The 20734-nt window shown below is 34.7% G+C and overlaps 1 protein-coding gene across 5 annotated transcripts in view; it reads left to right on the top strand.

Annotated features, from left to right (window-relative positions):
- The window catches only part of PAN3 (poly(A) specific ribonuclease subunit PAN3), a 172620-nt gene that overhangs the window by 65149 nt on the left and 86737 nt on the right, over positions 1-20734 (top strand). For all 5 annotated transcript variants that reach the window (XM_070409408.1, XM_070409407.1, XM_070409406.1 and 2 more), the window contains one exon: positions 10953-11100. In XM_070409408.1, coding sequence (XP_070265509.1) covers positions 10953-11100 — 148 coding nt within the window. The remainder of the gene's footprint in view (positions 1-10952; positions 11101-20734) is intronic.

The following is a 20734-nucleotide window of genomic DNA, read 5'->3' as shown; positions in this document are numbered from 1 at the left end:
GAATTGCAAGGAGAAACAGAAACAATGGTAAGGATTTTAATACTCCTCTTTCAATAATAGAAGAAAGGGCCTGCCGGTATGGCTCAGTGTTTGAACATCAGCCTATGAACCAGAAGGTCACGGTTCAATTCCCAGTCAGGGCACATGCCTGGGTTGCAGTCTCGATCCCCACTGTGGGGCGTGCAGGAGGCAGCTGATCAATGATTCTCTCTCATTATTTATGTTTCTATCTTTCTCTCCCTTTCCCTTCCTCTCTGTAATCAATAAAAATATATTTTAAAAAATTTATAGAAAAAAGAGACAAAATCAGTAAGGAAATGGGAGACTTGGACAACTCTACCAGTTTGCTATTTATAGAAAACTACCTACAACAACTAAATACTAGGTGTACCAGTTAATAATGTGGATTTTTTTCAATAGATGGAGTTACACACATATGTTGATATATATGCGATTTGATATGTCTGCTGTTTTGTTGTATTGACAGCAAGCTTTTAAAACTTAATATGTCAAATTTTGTGAAGGTGAAGGTGTTAACATCATAGATATTTTTATGCTTAAAAATGTTGAATTTCATGCCAAAAAAAGAGGATTTGCGGGAAGTTTTAATTCATTACTTTATTTTGAAGAAAAAGTTAATGTATACTTTGGAAAGCTTATGGTGAGCATTCTCTATCTCAAGTTACTTGTGAACACTGGGTTAAATGCTTTAAAAGTGATGATTTCAATGTGAAAGACAAAGAAAATCCAGGTCAACCAAAAAAGTTTGAAGACCAACAATTACAAGCATTATTGGATGAAGATGAGTGTCAAACTCAGAAACAACTTGCAGAAAGATTAAATGTTGCACAGCAAACAATTTCTGATCGTTTACAAGCAATGGGAAAGATTTTAAAGGAAGGAAAATAGGTGCCACATCAACTGAACGAAAGACAAATGGGAAACCGAAAAGTCATCAGTAAAATGTTGCTTCAAAGACACGAAAGTCTTTTTGCATCGAATTTTGACTAGTGATGAAAAGTGGATTTTGAGAATCCCAAATGCACAAAATCATGGGTTGATCCAGGTCCATCATCAACATCGACTGCAAGGCCAAATCGCTTTGGAAAGAAGACAATGCTCTGCGTTTGGTGGGATCAGGAAAGTGTAGTGTATTGTGAGCGAGATGAAACTGTTAATATTGATCGTTACCAACAACAAATAATCAATTTGAACCACGTTTTGATCGTGAAATGACCAGAATGTGCCAGAAGACATGGCAAAGTAATTTTGCTTCATGATGACGCACCATCACACACTTCAAAACCAGTTAAAGACACGTTAAAAGATCTTGCCTGGGAAGTATTAACCCACCCACTATATTCACCAGACCTTGCTCCTTCAGATTACCACTTGTTCTGATCGATGGCACATGCACTTTCTGAGCAGCACTTCAAAACGTACGAAGAAGTGGAAAATTGGGTCTCTGAGTGGTTTGCCTCAAAACAAGAAAAGTTCTATTGGGACGATACCCACAAATAACCTGAAAGATGGGGGAAATGTGTAGCTAGCGATGGACATTACTTTGAATAAAGCACTTTTGATGTTTCTTTTGAAATTATTGTGTTTTCTTTGATTACAAAGTCCGCCATTATTAACCTGTACACCTAGTACATGTTTGTATCAAGTGCACATGGGATATTGATCAAGACAGACCAATTATGGGTCATGGAACCTACTCAATAAATTTAAAGAGACTCAAGCCATAAACATATGTTTTCTGACTACATGAAATTAAGTTAGAAATCTGTAACAAAAAGCTCTTTGGAAAATCTTCAAGCATTTGGAAACTGAATAACATACTTCTTAATTGCTCATGGGTCAATGGAGAAATAGAATGGGAAATTAGAATGTATTTTGAACTGAAATGAAAACATGTCAAAAGTTGTAGGATGCCATAAAGCAATAATCAGGGAAATTTTTTAAAGTACTAAAGGCCTAAGTTAGAAAAGAACGAATGTTCTCAAATCAGTGCTTTCAGCTTCTACCTGAGGAAACTAGAAAAAGGAAAATAAATTAAACCCAAAGAAAGCATAAGAAAAGAAATAATTAAGATCAGAGCAAAAATCAATAGAAAACAAAAACAATGGGGGAAATAATGAAAGAGAAAAGCTGTTTCTTTGAAAAGATCCATAAAATTGGTAAATAGCCAGACTGATTAAGAAAAAAAGATAAAAAGCATAATTTACTATTATCAGGAATGAAATAGGTTGTATAGATACTATAAGGACACTAAGGAAATACTATGAATTATTTTATGGCAATAAATTTGACGAGGGATGAAACAGACAAATCTTTGGAAGACACAAATTACCCAAGTTCATTCAAGAAGTAATAGATAGCCCTAGCCGGTTTGGCTCAGTGGATAGAGTGTTGGCCTGCTGACTGAAGGGTCCCGGGTTCAGTTAAGGTCAAGGACACATGCCCAGCTTGCTGGTTTGATCTCCAGTAGGAGGCATGCAGGAGGCAGCCAATCAGTGATTCTCTGTCATCATTGAGTTTCTATCTCTCCCTCTCTCTTCCTCTCTGAAATCAATATAAATATATTTTTTAAAAAAGGAATAGCATGGTTAACACTAAATATTTTAATCAAATTGAATTTAGAGTTAAAAACCTTCCCACAAAAGAGGCCCAGATGACTTCACTGTGAATTCTACCACATATTTAAGGAAGAAATAGTAGTATGAATTCTATTCAAACTTTTTCAAAAACTTGAAATGGAAGGAATACTTCTTAACTCATTCTATGATTTCAGCATTACTATGATTGCAAAACCAGATGAATACTGCACAAAAAGAGGTGAGGCTCAGTTGTTGGGGGTTGTCCCATTCATCAAAAGGTTTGGGGGTTCAATTCCTGGTCAGGACACATGCCTGGGTTGTGTACTTGATCTGCGGGGTCCGGGGGATGGGGGTCGGGGGGGAGGGTGCCGGAGGCAGCTAAACAATGTTTCTCTCGTCCCTTCATTTCTCTAAAAAATCAATACAAATATTTTTTAAAAAATAAGACTAGTAAATATTGATCATTGAAGCTGAGTGGTGGGATTATTATACTCTCCACTTTTATCAAAGTTTAACATTTTCCATAATAGCCCATGTCTTGTGTGGCTCAGGGGTTGAGCATCGACTTACGAACCAGGAGGTCATGGTTCAACTCCCAGTCAGGGCGCATGCCCAGGTTGCGGGAGACAACTGATCCATGTGCTCTCACATCAAGTTTCTGTCTCTTCCTCTCCCTTCCTCTCTCTAAAATCAATAAACTATCCTTAAAAATCAAACAAACAAACAAACAAAAAACCCAGGAGAAAGTATCTGTGACCTTTGGTTAGGCAATATTTCTTTGATACAACACCAAATACATGACTCACGAATGAAGAATTCAATAAACTGGACTTCATCAAAATTTAAGAATCTTTGTTCTTTGAAAGGTAACTGTTAAGAGGATGAAAAGATAGAAACCTGGAGAAAATATTTGTATATCACATATCTGAGAAAGGACTTTTATCCAGAAATGTCAAAATTCCTTAATAGAAAACATACCCAATAATATATATTGGTTAAAAATGTAAACAGATGTTTTACCAAAGAAGATGTAGAATGGCATATAAGTAATTTGGGAAATGAAAATTAAAACCACATTGAGATATCACTACACAATAAGATTTCTAAAATGTAGATGTTTGTCCAAAGCTCATGTTCCTGAGTACATAGAGCAACTTGAGCTCTTTATACAGTGCTAGTGCACATATTAGTACAACTACTTTGGAAAACAGCTGACCAACTTTAAAAAGGTTATGTATACACATACCATATGCCCAAGCCATTCAGTGGTAGGTATTTACCCAAAAGTAGTGAAACATGTTCATATAAAGACATGAATGTTCATTGCATCTTTGTTTGTAATAGCCAAAAACCAGAAAAAAAAATTTGTCCATTGACTGAAAGGATAAACAACTGTGGTATTTTGATATTATTGAATATTAATCAGTAAAAAAAGCCCCAAATGAAATATAGAGACAATGACATGGATGAATATTAATGATGCCAAGTTAAAGAAGCTAGTTAAAAAAATCAGCATGTACATATGCATGTAGGACTCATTTGTATTAAACTCTAGAACAATGCAGACTAAGCTATAGTGACAGAAAACTGGATCGATCAGTGGTTACATGGTGACCAAAGTAGTGGTGCAGAGAGAAATGAAAGGGAGGGATTTAAAAGAGGCTTATGGAAACTTTTTGGGCAAAACAGATATCTTGATTTGGGTAATGGATTCATTTTGCCTACCTATTTCAAGAGTTATCCAAGTTTATATTTTAAATATGTGCAGCTTATTATATGTTAATTATATCTAAACTAGAGGCCTGGCTCACCGCTCGGGTCCCTCAGCCTGGCCTGGGGGTATCAGGCTGAAACTGGCTCTCTGACATCCCCCGAGGGGTCCTGGATTGCAAGAGGGCGGTTCTTGGGTGATGCGCCCTGGAATCAGGCTCCCGCCTCTCTGCTTCCGGGTGCGTCACCCGAGAATTGCTGCTGCCAAGTGACCTTAGCTTGGCAGCTCCTGCATTGAGCAACTGCTCCCTGGTGGTCAGTGCGCGTCATAGCTGCTGGCCGGTTGGCCAGTTGCTTAGGCTTTTATATATACAGATAAAGCTGTAAGAATAAGTCACCAGGTCATGTTTCATTCAGAGAGTGGAAAGATTACTGATAACAACTGAATCATTAAAATAGGTAAAGCAAGATAGGTAGAGCTCATTATAAGGAGCTGTACCATGAAAGATATTTTATGGTTTATTAATTATGTGATTAAAAAGAAACATGACCAGTATTTAGGAATATAGTGGTTTCTCAATCATTCATCACATTATCTTAAGACAGTCTTTTTCTTATGCTTTTTTATGTATTTGTAATAAAATACTACATAATATTTTATGTTCTGTTTTCATTTAGTATATACCTCTTCCTGTTCTTTCTACCTAATTAAAAAAATATTTAATACCTGCATTTTTTATTTTGTCGCACTAATTACATTAGTTTCTTAATTTATGGGATAGTTTTTTGTGGACTTAAATAAGTATTCTGTTTGTAGTGGAATCCAGCAGAGTATTAAATACTGTTACTTTAAAAGCAGCAAATCAAATGATAGTAAGCAGTCATAAAATTGAGTTAGAAACCACATCAGAAAATATCTTCATTTGTAAATAAGCCTTTATTGGTCATTTGTAGATGGCAAATACGGTACCATTTTGGTTGGATAGGATGTGTGGATTGAAATATTATCTATCTGTATAATAGAGGAATATGCAAATTAGCCAGGATGCCATAACATCACGACGGAACAGCAGGGACCTGAGGCTACATGGTGCCTGGCCGGGACGAGGGACCTCAGGCTGTACCCTCTTCCCTGTAGGGCTTGACGAGGACCTCAGGCCGCGCCCCTCACCTGGCAGGGCTTGATTTGGGATCTCAAGCTGTGCCCCTCACCTGGCAGGGCTTGATGGGGGACCTCAGGCCGTGTCCCCCGCCCCAGCGCCAGGCTGGGGGACCTCAGGCCATGCCCCCCCACCCTGGCGCTGGGCCAGGGGACCTGTGGCTTTGCCCCCCGCCCAGCAGGGCTTGATGGGGGACCTGAGACTGTACCCCCTGCCCGGAGGGGCTTGACAGGGGTGGGGCTGGCTGGGTCTGGGTCTCCTGTGTTTTCAAAGCGCATGCGGGTGGTGGGCGGGGACTTGACTCTAGGTCCTGCAGTGTACCCCAGACTCTGACAGGAGGGAGATTTTCATATATATCTAATTTTCTTTCATCTCTGACACTTCTATTATAGAGAAAGGGCAAATAGCAATATTAAAATATTTCCTCTAATTCCCTTTTAATGTGCATGAATTTCGTGCACTGGGCCACTAGTTATTTCATATAAAATGTAATGATAAAATTATAACTGTACTTTTGAAGCTGACGGTCAGGGCTCTTGATTTAGTATATTTCTGTCTAGCGAGGACAGGTGCCATTCAAATGTTGAGGGATGATGCCAGTTTGGAGAACTCACTACAGTGGGGCCTTGACTTACGAGTGTCCCGACTAACGAGTTTTTTGAGATACCAGCTGCCTCTCGGCTGATTTTTTGCATTGAGTTGATAGAGTAATTTGAGTTAACGAGCTCCTTAACGAGGAGCTCCGTCTCGGAACGAATTAAACTCGGAAGTCAAGTCTCCACTGTATATAAAAAGCACTTGGTTGCTTTTGGCATGAAAGATGCAGTATAAATTTAAGTATATGAGAACCCCAAATTCTATTTTTATTGATAAATTCTCACAAAATGAATGTCTGCTACTTAACTTGAATAAGATTGATTTTTTAAAAATGCATTTATAGCTGTTTAAGATATAAATAAAAATTAGGGTTTAAAATATGGATAGAAATCAGAATAGAAGTAGACACTGTAGCAGAAATATACCATATTTTTCCGTGTATAAGATGCTATTTTTTTCTAAAATCGTTAGACTGAAAATTGAGGGGCATCTTATACACGGAATTCAGCCAAGGAGGGAGCTGCACAGGTGCATAGCTACCCATACCTTGTCAAATAGGCTTCCTCCAATCACGAGCCTTATTGTTACTGAAATCAGCTGATGCCGTAATTGGTGGTGGAGGTGGAGAGTGCGCAGATGCAACAGGCACCAAGCGTTCTGAGCCTTTAAAGATATCAAAAAATAAAAAGATAAATACCAGTAATTTTACTCTGCAAAATTCAAACTGAGTGTAAACAGCTATGCAAAAGAGCATGGAAATAGAGCTGCAGAGAGACAGTTTGGACCTCTTCCCACTGAGTGTATGATCAGACAGTGGAGAAAACAGGAAGAACAACTCCTTAAGATGCCAAAAAAGAAGAAGGCCTTAAGAGGAAAACCAGAAAAATGTTTAAAATATTGATTTCTTAATTTTGAGTTGGAAAAGTGGGGGGCGTCTTATACATGGGGGCATCTTATACACGGAAAAACGTAATTATCTTTGTATTAAAAATGCAAATTTAATATTATAAGAACATACCTAGGTAGTTATGAAGGTATTATTCTAAATCATAAGGCAGGAATAATAAAACTTTGATCTTCTTTTTCACTATTTCTTTCCCAATTCATTTCATTCTCTTTAGTGTTGTTGATGTCAGGCAAATAATTTATATAACCCAAGTAAGTTTGAGTCTTCAAGATACAAGCTTCACCTCCTTTAGCTGAGATAAATTGTTTATTTTCTGATAAATAGATAATTCATTTTATTGTGATTGATTTTATTCACCAGTTTTGCCTTGTCTGTTAACAAAATATTTTTCTTAACATGTTAAAGGTATGTGCCCATGCTGTTGTGCTTTATAAAACACTTATTTATTTTCTGAAACAGTAATATTAAAGCAGTTTTAAGAGTACATTTTTTATTATAGTTATTATAACTAATTTTATTATGAAAAAGTATTCATTATTATACTTATTATTACATTAAATATTTCTGGTTCTCTAATCAGGCTGTAGGAATTTGTATTATCTGTTAGTAATAGTAGCTTTACTCTCTTCCTAGATTTTGTTTTTTTGTGTGTGCTGTATCTAAATTCTGTATAATTTATTTTTCTGCTCTTTAAATCTCTTTAGTCAAATACTCAAGAGTTGAATAAAAAGAAACCTTTCAAACCACCAAAGGGAAATGCCTAGCCATTTTAAACAAAGGAGGGAGGATTTTAGGCTCTTTTTTTTACTTCTTAATTAAAATTTACCTTTGGGTAGGTTTTTTGCATCTGTGATTGTTGGGTATCCAGAAGTTGCAGTTTAGTGTGTAAATTTTCAGTTATATTATTTTTAATAACTTACTTTAATAAATTTTTCATTTAAATTCTTTATTGTTTAAAGTATTACATGAGTCTCCTTTTTCCCCCATTGACCTCTCCCTGGCCGCTTCCACCCCCGAGCACATGCCATCACCCCCCCCCCCCCCCACCCCCCTACTGTCTTGTGTCCATTGGTTATGCTCATATGCATGCATACATAGTCCTTTGGTTCATCTCTTACCCCCTCACCCCCCACCTTCCCTCATAGTTTGGACAATCTGTTCGATGCTTCTGTCTGGTTCTGTTTTTGTTCATCAGTTTATGTTGTTCATTATATTCCACAAATGCGTGAGATCATGTGATATTTATCTTTCTCTGACTGGCTTATTTCGCTTAACATAATGCTCTCCAGTTCCATCCATGCTGTTGCAAATGGTAAGAATTCCTTCTTTTTTATAGCAACGTAGTATTCTGTTGTGTAGATGTATCACAGTTTTCTAATCCACTCATCTGCTGATGGGATATTTTAATAAATTTTGAGGTCCTTTATACTTGGTTAGAATGACATTTTATGATGATTTGTTTGGCAAAGGCAGAATAGACTTTCATCACCTATTTCTCGTTTATAGGATTCCTCAAAAGTAGACTTTCAAATTAATTTTAAAAGATATAATATAGAAAAACTCATCTTTGAAATCAGATATACTGTTATTCATAGTAAATGTAAGATATATGTGAAGTGAAAATTGGGTAATACCTATTTCTCAGGAACATGCTACTAAAAAGTTTTGTATGCATATATAATTTTCTTTGCTTAGTAATTTTCTTTGCTTACTAAATTTGCTTTTCTTAGTAATCTTGTAGTCCTGAAGTTTCCATATTTCATAGACATTTTGAACTCTTTTAGTAAGGTATCTGATTGCTTTTATCTTGACTCCATCTTTTAAAATAGGTTTAAGATTAACTAGTACACATAGATTTAGCTCCAAAGCGATCCTTTTAGTAGCCATTTTTCCTTATAACTAGGGATTAACACATCAGTAAAGTGTGTTGGCTTATTTTCTACTCCAGAAATTAAGGAATTGATCATACTTTTACACTTGATCTTAGCCAAAAGGCCGAGAAGCGATGGAATTGATCATACTTTTAAAGAACATGCCATGATTTTGGAAAACTTTAGAATTTTGAAGATTTTGCTGTGTGTGTGTGTATTTGTGTGTGTGTGTGTGTGTGTGTGTGTGTGTGTGTGTGTGTGAGGGGGGGGGGGATGAGGATTACATATTTCTCAATCTCGGATTAACATTTCCTCTATATTTTATCACTTTGTGTTTAATTTTTCCTGGCATGCACCTGATAAAATATCATTTGTTTTAGAGTTTAAAATTAGGGTAGCCTGTTGACTTATCTTTCAAATTTAGACTTAGTTTATATGTATACATAAAATATGGGCTAAAGTATGAACATACTGAATTATTTCTTTGGTTGACCCTATTGGAAGTTGAATTCAAATGATATCACTCATGTTAATGGTCATTGAATCTTTATTACACTCAAGCATGTTGAATTTACTGGCTGGTGTGCTCAGTGGTTAGAGCATCAGTCCTCTCAGGTTCATGGTCAAGGGTGAGTACCTGGGTTGCAGGTTCCATCCCTACCCCAGTTGGTGTATGCAGAAGGCAACCAGTCAATGTGTCTCTCACATCATTGTGTTTCTCTCTCTGACCCCTTCCCTTTCTCCCTTTCACTCTTTCTTAAAAAAAAATCAATGGAAAAAATATCCTCGGGTGAGGATTAGCAAGAAAACCACAATTTAATAAAATAAAATATTTATTAAAATATTTAAAATAAAATATTCAGAAAAATATTTAGGATATTCATTTGTTTCACATGGACAAAAATATAGACATTTATGAATTCAAAATACAGTCTCAGGTTCTAGTAGTTCCCTTTTTTTTTTTACCTCCTCACCCGAGGATATGTGTTTATTGATTTTGAGAGAGAGAGAGAGAGAGATATCAATGTGAGAGGGAGACATCGATTGTTTGCCTCTGGTACTGACTCCCACTGGGGATTGAAACCACAGCCTAGGTATGTGCCCTGACCGGGAATTGAACCCACAACCTTTTGGTATACAGGACGATGCTCCAACCAACTGAGCCACCCAGCCAGAGCTGTTTTAGTAGTTCTTAAAGCCAAAAGTACCATGCCACTTGAATATATAAAATGTGACTTACTACATTGATGAAGAAATTTTTTAATGTAATCGTATGGCAAAATATATATTTTTTAATATATTGTATTGGTTTTTCACAGAGAGGAAGGGAGAGGGATAAAGTTAGAAACATCGATGAGAGAGAAACATCGATCAGCTGCCTCCTGCACACTCCCTACTGGGCATGTGCCTGCAACCAAGGTACATGCCCTTGACCGGAATCGAACCTGGGACCCTTGAGTCCGCAGGCTGATGCTCTATCCACTGAGCCAAACCGGTTAGGGCTGGCAAAATATTTTTAATATAATTTAAGTTACATGTGATACTTTGCAGGCATTGGGGCCTCTATTGCGTTTTTCTTCTATTTTATTTTTTTCCATGTATGCCTTGCTTATAAGTGTTTTTCTCGTCTTTACTCTGTTACTTAAATATATGGTACCATATTATTGAGAAAATGTCTTAAATGCTTATAGTAAAGGAAGTGATTAATTTTGGAATAAAGGCAGTTTTGACCTTTATACTGGTAGAAGTGGTTTAAAGATATTAAATTTGAAACTTGTTGCTCAGTTTTGAGGTAGTCTCAACTTCCCAGTTCTCTAAAATGTCTTAGGATAGTTTGGTAATGATGCATATTTGACAATAAAGGCAAATTTTGCATGTTTCTGAGGTTAAACTCTGCAAATGAAATTAAAATTCAGAAAATTGATTAAAAAACTCCCTTGGAATTTATTTATACCACCCCAAAATATGAAAACTAAAAAGCACTGTAAATCTTTTCAGTAAAATATTCTACTGAGTAAATGAAAACCCTGTGGAATAATGCCTAGTAGATTCAATGTCTTTTTTGGGCTTAAAGTATGTTAACTTACTATATTTGATTTTTAAATAGACACCAAATCCTACTGCAAGCGAGTTTATTCCTAAAGGAGGATCAACCTCCAGGCTGAGTAATGTGTCCCAGTCAAATATGTCTGCCTTCTCTCAAGTTTTCTCTCACCCATCCATGGGAAGTCCTGCTGCTGCTGGATTAGCACCAGGTAAGTTGGGTAACTTTCCAGTGAGTTTCAGATATTAAATCTGTAAGCACCATTTGCTGTTAGTTTATCAGAACTGAAATTGTATACTTGAATGATTCACATTTGAACACATTATAAGTTTTATGTTCTAGACTTTAGTAACAGAGTTGAAAAATTAAAAGTGAAATTTAAATATGAAAAAAGAATATTTAAGCTTGTTTAATAGCACAGAAATAAACTTGAAGAAAATGGTTATTTAGGAAAAATATCTATTTGAACCTCAGTATTTCCCTTTTTAAAAAGTCAGTGCTATTTCACTCAAAAACTTCTGTAAGAGCATAAGAAATAAAATATTGATGAGTATGTGTGCCTCACAATCCTTTTGTATTAAATTTCTAAAGAATAGCTTATTCTATGTAATTCAAAATATAAGTTTAGATGTACTTCTTACCTTTCAGATGTTTGATTATAAGTCTAACAGTAATTCTTTTTAATCCTTACTCGAAGATATGGTGTTCTTTTTTTAAAAAATATATTGATTTGAGAGAAAAAAAGAGAAACATCCATCAGTTGCCTCCCATATGTGCCGCAGCCTGGGTATGTGCCGTGACTGGAAATGGAACCTGGGAACCTTTTGATGTATGGGACAATGTTCCACCCAGCTGAGCCACTTGGCCAAGGCTGTAATAATAATTTTTAATTGGGTAAAGTATTATAAACAATAGTAGAAAATAAATAGTAGGAAAGAATGTATTAGGGGTCACTGAGGTAGGCAAAACAATATTTCTCAGTCATTTTCTCTCAAATTTACCTATAATGATAGAATAATTTGAACAAATGCACTTAGGGGTTCTGAGGCATGGTTCATAGTGACCCTAGGGGTTCTGAGGCATGGTTCATAGTGACCCTTTGAGAACTCTATTTTTTTTTTTGAAGTTCTCTGTTTTATCTTAATAATTCATTCAAAGTTTGCCTTCTAGTCCGTGATATAAGCATTTATTATAATAAAAATAAAAATTTCTTAGATAATTAATATCACCCATCTCTACTGCAGTGTATCTTAGAAAAGTAAGGTATGCAAAATTATATTGAATTTATCGTAAGTGCTGAGCAGGTTATCTTGTGTCTGTGAAATAAATGTTTGAGCTCCCCACACAGATTATGTTTCTAGAACCTGTACTGGACAATCATCACTTGGTCTTGAATGTTTCAAAAACAGAAACAGAATGAAATAAATGCACACTTAATGAAGCCCAACTATCTAGCTGGATCAGCCTGGAATTAGTACTGCCTCCAGGGCTTAACCAAATTATTAAGAGAAATCATTGGTTTTTATACTGATAAGGAATCAAGGACCTTTTGGGGAAGAATGAGGGAAGGTAATGATAACTTTATGGAACAGAGTATCTGGTTTAGCATGTAAAATATCAAATGTACTCAGGCTAAATAACCTTGTGCTGCCAAGGGTTTTATCAATGCCTCCTTCCCCTACCTTTCTCTCCCACGCTTTCTCTCCACTCATTTCCCTCTTCTTTTCAGCCCCTTTCCCCTCACTTGTCCCCTTACCTTTTCTTCTACCCTCAGGTTTAGTTAAATTTGTAAACATTTTCCCTTCTCTAGAGAGCAGTGTCAGAATTGAATATTCCTGATAGCCTAAAGGTTTTACTTGTAAGTAATATACTACTATGATTTTTCTTCCATTGAGGTGTGTTCACATTGTGTACATGAGCATAATCTCCACGTCAGCTATACATCTAAAATTTCTTAGAGATTGTCCAGATTTCTGAGCAGTGTATATAAAGCACCCACAATAATGGTATCCATATGCCAGTTAGTTGGCTTTTGTAATTAAGTACCAGTTTATTTTGGCATAACAATATATCTTCCCTTGTTTCAGAAATTAACATTTTGTTCGTATCTTTGATCAGACTTGTTCAAGCTTGCCATTAAAAAATAGGCTTTATAAATATTGGGGGAGTTAAAAATGTCAAAGACATTAGGTCTTGAAAATGTTTAGTTTTAAAAATTTATAGTGCTGTGGTATTTAAGTGTTTTAATAGGTATTGTGTGTAGGTAGGTGTCTCATTGGCCCCTGGGGGTATTGTAACCTAAATTTGGGATGAAATTAATTAATTTAAAAATTAAATTAGGTGAGAAACTACTTATTTTTCTACATAGTTCTAATGTTAAAATGGTCCTTTTACTTCCTATTCATGAGAGTAATTACTGTCTGGAACCATTGGAAGTAAGTCAGTATATCATATTAAATAAATTCCTAAAATTTTTATACATGTTATTTAAAAATTGTTCTTCATTAAAATGAGAATCAACTAAGCTAAAACATTTTCCCAAAATACTGGAATGATGAATTGTTTTGCACTTATTATTTCTTCACAATTCTTTTAGTTAATGGCTTAACACTCTCTGGAGATGAGCAAAGAAAAAATTAAGTCTGACTGACTTTCAGGAAACCATTTTACCCCCCCCCCCCCCCATGTCTTCCATTACTTTTTACCCACAAATGCTATTTTTTCCAAGGCCTAGGAAAGGTTATAAAATTTCTACTTTATTGTTGTAGAATAAAAAAGGTCATAAAGTTTACCTTAGTGATGATTTAATTTATCATTAGTGCTTCTTGTCTATTATAGGTATAACCTATTGATAATTTTGTTATAAAGTTTCATTTTCTTTTTTTCAACTTCTAGTCCAGATTATTATCCTTGAAAATATATCAAACTACTGTTTTTCCAAAATATATATAAATTAAGCCATAAATATTTTGACATTCAAAGTAAACTAGAATAATGTCATTTTTATTATCTATGAAAAAATGCATACTTAAATATATCTCCTGACCACAATGTAAACATATTTGAACAAAGTTCAGTAGATATTAAAATTCAGAATTTCCTCAAATTGTAAGAAACAAAAGCACAATTCCAGGAACATAGTAGATCCTGAGCGAATCAAGTCTCTTTTTGAAAAACTTGTTTTGATTACTTTTAAAATGATTCATATTTTTAAAAAAGTTTTAATGCAACAAGTGAAACTTTAAGTAAAAGTTATTTTAATTTACTTATAGCTAATTAGACTTAAAAGTATTTAGAAGTATTAAAAATATGGAGCCCATGTTGTGTTTCCGTTGAATTGTATACACAACCATTTTATTCTATTTTAGTTTAAGAAATCAAGGATTTATAGTTTACTTGTTTTATGCACATTTAACCTAAGAACAATAGCAAAATTTTAAATATCTTCTATTAAGGTAGTTGTTATATGAGTATGTGATATGGCATTTAACTTGGGCACTTTTCTCTGGTCACAGCTTATATTATCCTGATGTTGAAAAGTTAAGAAGCACTGGTTTAACACAGACTTAGCAAAATTTATTTCAGTTTATTTCCAGAGCATGTTATAGTAAGAGTACTTTTAAAGTAATGCATAAGTCTAAAGATATATTTTTCTAATAGCCTTTGCTTTAGGCAAACAGTTTTTGAATAGATTTTTAGGAATGAAAATATGATCATACTAAGTATATGAAATAATAGTTTATGCTTTAATTTTTTTGTGCCATGAAAATAATTTTATCATGAGAACCAATTGCTGAAAGTTTTTCTTAATCAGAATTTTTCCTAAGAGTGTGTTGATTTGGTAGTAGACTTAGTAAACTAAGTCTTGATGTGCTGTAATTACCTCAAAATTAGCCACAGTCTATTTGAAAGTGTTTAAGAGAGGTAGTAATAGGAGCATACAGTTCTGGATGGTATATGATTTATCATCTGGCGGCTTAATGTGCAATTTTGACTCAGAAATTGAGCATCTCTTGTTCTGCTTAATTGTGTGTGGACACTTGTGAGGGGCAGAGGGGAGTTCTTGGACTTGAAAATGCCATCATTGATTCATAAATGAAAGAGCTGTAAGTGACTTTGTTCTTTCAAGATAAGGATGGTACAGATATTTTGACCATTTGATACACTTTATTGTAAATTATTATGGCAAATCTCAGATGATTGATTTGGGGAAAAGCATTTATTTATACTAAACTTAAAATTATTAAATAATTGTATTCATTTATTATGCTTTTAGATCCAGATTTTGAAATAATGAGTCATTTCTTATATATTCCTGAGGGTACCAGATTGATGGGTAAAATTGGCTAATATTCCTTAATATATTTTTTTGGCTTGTTCAAGGTATAGTGAAAAGGGAAAATTTATATTCATTATTCTTGTTTACAAATATTGAAGTATTAAACTGTATATAATACATTATTTAAAATAGAGTTATTTATTTGTACTATTGAAAGGTTTGGATTAGGAGATTTCTTTTACCTCTAAAGTTCAATACATTAGCTCTATAGCATTTCATATCATAGATTAATACCGTGGAGGCTTAATTGAATTCATTTGCATAGTAGTTGGCTTATGTGGTAATCTAATATTGGTTATTGACCCAGGTGGAACCTTTGGGGTTTACATAATTCAGCCTTGTGCCAGTTTAGAGGTGGCATTCTTGAAAGATTATAATCTAGCTTGTGCTTTGTCGTTTATAGAATGTACATGGCAGTCCAGTGTACATTTTTATAGTTTGAATAAAATAGAAAATTACATTGTATTTGAATTAAACTCTCTCTTGTCTTTTACCTACTAGTCCTAATTCTTTTTCTTTGTATTGAATGGAATAAATAAAAATCATTTCTGCATGATAGTCCTTTCAATTATTATTATTTTTTAGGTTAGTTGTTTGTGTGTGTGTGTGTCCATGTAACTGATCTGTTTGTATGACTGAAAAACGAGAGAGAACAGACTAAAAAAATAATTGCTAAAATTAACAAACTGTATAGGTAAAAAATCATGAACTGTTGTAAGTCATAATGTCTGGAACACTAGGTGGTTAAAATTAAATCTACAGGCCTTTCTATCTCACTGTATCACTACTCTGATATCCAGCTAACGAGTGTACATACTATTAGGAAAATAGGACACTCTGTTAACAGTCTTATAGATGGTGAATATCTAAGTTCATATTTAAAGTGTATCTTAGTCTCTACATTAAAATCACTAAGGGCATAAAAATTTCTTAAGCTATCATTTTAGATTGCTTTATGTTTCACTAAATGGTATAATTACTGAAAGTAAAAATTGTAAAAATAATTATGTAATTCTTAAACATTATCATGTTTTATAGGATGTAACTAAACAGATTTAATTATTTTTCAAAAGTCTACTGGATTATAATTATTTTTCAAAAGTCTACAGAATCTGTGGGACTGTCAAGTAGTTCTATCATAGTATTTTGATATTTCAGTTTCAATTATTTTGACACATAATAGCAGCAGAGTTAGTTTAACATTAAAATGTTCTAATTTTTTGAAATATCAGTCTGGATTTCTTGAGTATATTACAAATTCCTTAAGAAAAAGGGATCTTTTCATTTCTTACCTTGTACAAACTAGTTTCTTTTCTGTTTTGGAAAAAATGTTTTAATTGGTGGGTTTCTCTTAAGTACAGTGATTTTGAATGATTCAGTAAACATCTTTGATGAACTTCTAGAAAATGCAAATGTTCAAGAGATGAATAGTCATATAAGGAACAGAAACAATCCTGTTGAAAGTTTAACTGCATCAGAACTAGAGTCTCTGTGTTTTGAAGTGCTAAAACATTCTTAAAAACAGTTAAAATATTTGTAAGTATTATGTTTAAATTGCATGTTCCATTTTTTGTAACTACTTTGTTTTTCAGGTATATTCAGCAGAATCACTCAAACCTTTCCAGGTTTTCTTACTGGGAATTGCTTTCTACATTAAAAAACAAAATAAAAATTATAGTTAAGATCTGGGACCCTTAAGGTTTTGTGAAGAGGGCCTTTTCACTACCCTGTAATGTTGAGCTTATCCTAGATGGGGGCTGCTCTGTGTATGCATGTATATGGATATAGATGTTGATGTCCCAAGGTTACTAACAGTTGAACTGTAGAGTCATAACTGGCTTGGGAGTACTTGCTGGCTATATTTCTTTCCCAGTTGGGAATTTCAAGAAACTGAGGCAAGACGTTAATGGTACAGAGAGGTATGTGGCTGCTGCATCTGACTTGGAGACCTGTCAGGTAAGGCTTAAATAGTTCCCAGTTGGTACTGTTTACTGGTTGAGAAATCCTTGGTTAATGTGTTCTGCTAGGTTTGAGAGATTCTGTCGTGGACTACCTGTTTAAATCTCGTATATTGGCTAACTTGTCCCTTAATTAAGGGGTAGGGGCCAGATAGGAGTGGCTAGGGCTCTTTTTGACTATAGGTTCAATAGTGTACACCTGCAGCGATGTTATTGCTGCTCTTGAGCCACTTTCATTGGGCTCCAATGCCTTTAGCATATGGTACCAGTTTTTCTACTGAAGTAGCTGTGGCATTTGGGATACCTTTTGATCACCATGTTTTAGCATCTTTATTTCTATAATATAATATGAGATGATTTTAAGTCTTTCTAATCTAAAATTCTCTTGTTTTGTGATACATTGATCTATAGGAGATAGGTACACTAAAAGGAGACAGAAATGAAGACAGTGATGAGAGGTAACAAAAAGAGAAGAGTTCGATTTTTGTTTTAGACTTTAAAAGGATTTCAAAGGCATATGGACTTCCTGTGTAAATTGGAAATCCTATCAAGGCTGCCTTTGCATCCTAGATGGAGATGAAGGGAGTTTTGTTTCCATAGTATAAGAATAAGTCTGCAGTAACTCAGAGTGTTACAGTGGTTTTGGATTAACTGAGAGGCAGAGAGAGCACATTCCTGATTCTTTCCTGGAGGTGGAGAGTTAGAAGTCAGTCTTTTTCTTTCCTTTTATTCAAATAATTTAAGAGCTCCAGGGATCATTTTTTTCTTTAACCATTTGATACTAATGGTATCTAGTGCATTGTAGCTACTCAGTGTTTGTGTAAGTAAAAGTACTGTGCTGTGTGTAACATGTCTACGAAGGGTCCTTTAATCTGTAGGAATAAACTCAATGGTGGCAGCCTCTTCTGTTTCTTGAATTTGATTCTTCTCAGTTTGGTCATATTCATATATGAAAGTCATCTTTTTTTCTTACTCCTTTTGCCTTTCAGATGTGCAGTTACCCTGAGTAGGGAATGTGGGAAGGGTCTGAGTGAAAGGAGAGGAATTAAGAGATGTATCCCTTTTAAGACCTAGTGCACACAGACATGTAAAACCTACCATGAATATTCAGATGAGGACTGCATGTTTATATGGTGATAATGTTTACTTCTGGGATTTTTTTTAAAAATCATGAATCTCTTACATATTGATATGTCTGAATTGAGATGTTTTCTTATTATTTCATAAACATCTTCCCATATTTTAGATGTGGTTTTCCAGATTTTAGATTGATATTCCTATAAATTGAAACTAGTAACTGAAAGTCCCATTGTGGGGCTTTGTATTTTTTAGAAAACAGTAAAATGAATAAGATAGTAGTATTAATTGTAGTCATCAAACTGCTGTCTAAGCCATAATTTTGTATGGACTATAATCTTATTGCCTACTGTTTGTGATGTTGAAACAAATAGATCCAAAATGTAATGACTTCACTGGACAGAAATTTATTTCTTGCTTTGTAACGGTCCAGGCAAGTGTTCAGTTGTCTGGGATGCACTCCTCCACATAGTCACTTAGGGGTCCAGGTGAAGTGGCTTCTAGGTATCTCTCCAGTCATCTGGAAGGGGGAAAGCATGGAAGAAGATGAGTGGGAAGTTGTTATGGACAAGTCTGGAAATTGGAAGCTACTCCAGTGATGATGGTCTACCAAAATCTAAACTTCCATTTTCTTTTAAGGGGCTCAGCTACATTTCCCAGGCTTTTCTGGATGCAAAGTTTTAACAGTTGAATTATGTATATACATTTTTGGGCATTATCTTACTTGCATCTTTTGTTATCTGCGGCTACAATAATTGATTTATCCAGCATCATAAGAAATGAAGCTTTCCAGCATACCTTACTTTTTTGGATATCAGACATGTTATAGCTTTGTCAGAACTTTACATTTTAAGCAGTTTTTCAAAGAAAGATTTCCAAAATTTTGTTGCGTCAGACAAAATATGTTATTTTTAATGACCTGTACTCAACTTTACGTACCTCAGTTATTGTATTGAACCAGAATACAACTGATACCCTTTAGGTATGAGAGTTCATAGAGCAATTTGTAAGTACTTAAATTTTTTACCCTTTCCATTGTCCTCCTGCCCCAGTATATTAGATTATAACTCTTTGAAGGTAAGGCCTTTCTCTTGTTCTCTGAATCTGTTAAGTGATGCTGATTAGATTATTTTTCTTGGGATGCCTTTCTGAGATCCACTGCTCTACTAGGTGCTCTATGCTATCTTCTCTCCTCCTTTTTCTTTTTCTCTTTTTTAAAACTACATTTTTATTGATTTCAGAGAGGAAGGGAGAGGGAGAGAGAAATAGAAACATCAATGATGAGAGAGAATCATTGATCGTCTGTCGCCTGCACACCTCCTACTGGGGATCAAGACAAAACCTGGGCATGTGCCCTGACCAGGAATTGAACTGTGACCTTCTGATTCATAAATCGACATTCAACCACTGAGCCATGCTGGGTACAAATACAGTTTCAATAGAACTGGGCAACAGGAATTTATTTTACTTTACTAATGTTAATGGGACAAAAATAGTGTAAATTAATTATTGTAGTATGTCTAATAAAATTTTCAGAAAACCTGAAAAATGAATAGCATAAGTATCTTGGGTGTTTAAACTAAGGTAGTCAGTTATCTTATTTGCACATTACATTTCAGTATGTATGCTTTGAAATTTTTATGTAGAAATTCGAACTTAAAACTATAGTGTTGATTAATATTAATCTTACATTATTTTGTGTGAACGTAATTTTTTAAAATATATTTTTATTGATTTCAGAGAGGAAGGGAGAGGGAGAGAGAAATAGAAACATCAGTGATGAGAGAGAATTGTGGATTGGCTGCCTCCTGCACGCCCCCTACAGGGGATTGAGCCCGCAACCTGGGCATGTGCCCTTGACTGGAATTGATCTTGGGATCCTTCAGTCCACAGGTTGATGCTCTATCCACTGAGCCAAATCAGCTAGGGCTCAATATAATTTTTTATAATCAGCCACACTTGTCTTAGAGTAAGTTTCTGGTTTATAAACAACACAACATAATTTATCATTATGAATGAAGGATACCATTTACTCAAACATTCACTATCACTTGAGGAGAAAGAATGGTTCTTTTGGTCCAAAAGACTTTGGTAGCTTACATCTGTTCTCTTCCCATTTTGTTTTGACCTTTAATTTTAAATAACCTAAGTGTGTTATGATTTATAAGATTGCCATCATTGCAGATGCTAGGGAAGATCTCATTTCAAATCATTTGTCCAAGTTTGGTGGCAAGCAGGTCAGTATTCTGTTTCTTCAAATATTATAGTGATCAAAGTAAGTTACCTACTATAAAGGCCAGAGGGTATAGTTCTTAAAATTGTAATTCAAACCCTAAAAGTTTCATGATGTTTTTAAAAAAATGTGGACAGCTTACATTTTTAGGGGTTTAGGCACTTTAGTTCGCACACGGTCATTATTCTAACAATATTTGTTGAATTATTTAATGAAAACTCATATGGAAAGAAGGCTA

The sequence above is a fragment of the Myotis yumanensis genome, unplaced genomic scaffold (genome assembly GCF_028538775.1).
Source record: "Myotis yumanensis isolate MYYU_CA2020_CCGP unplaced genomic scaffold, mMyoYum1.0.hap1 SCAF_3, whole genome shotgun sequence".
Classification (NCBI taxonomy): Eukaryota; Metazoa; Chordata; class Mammalia; order Chiroptera; family Vespertilionidae; genus Myotis; species Myotis yumanensis.
This window is presented reverse-complemented; position numbering and strand designations above follow the sequence as displayed.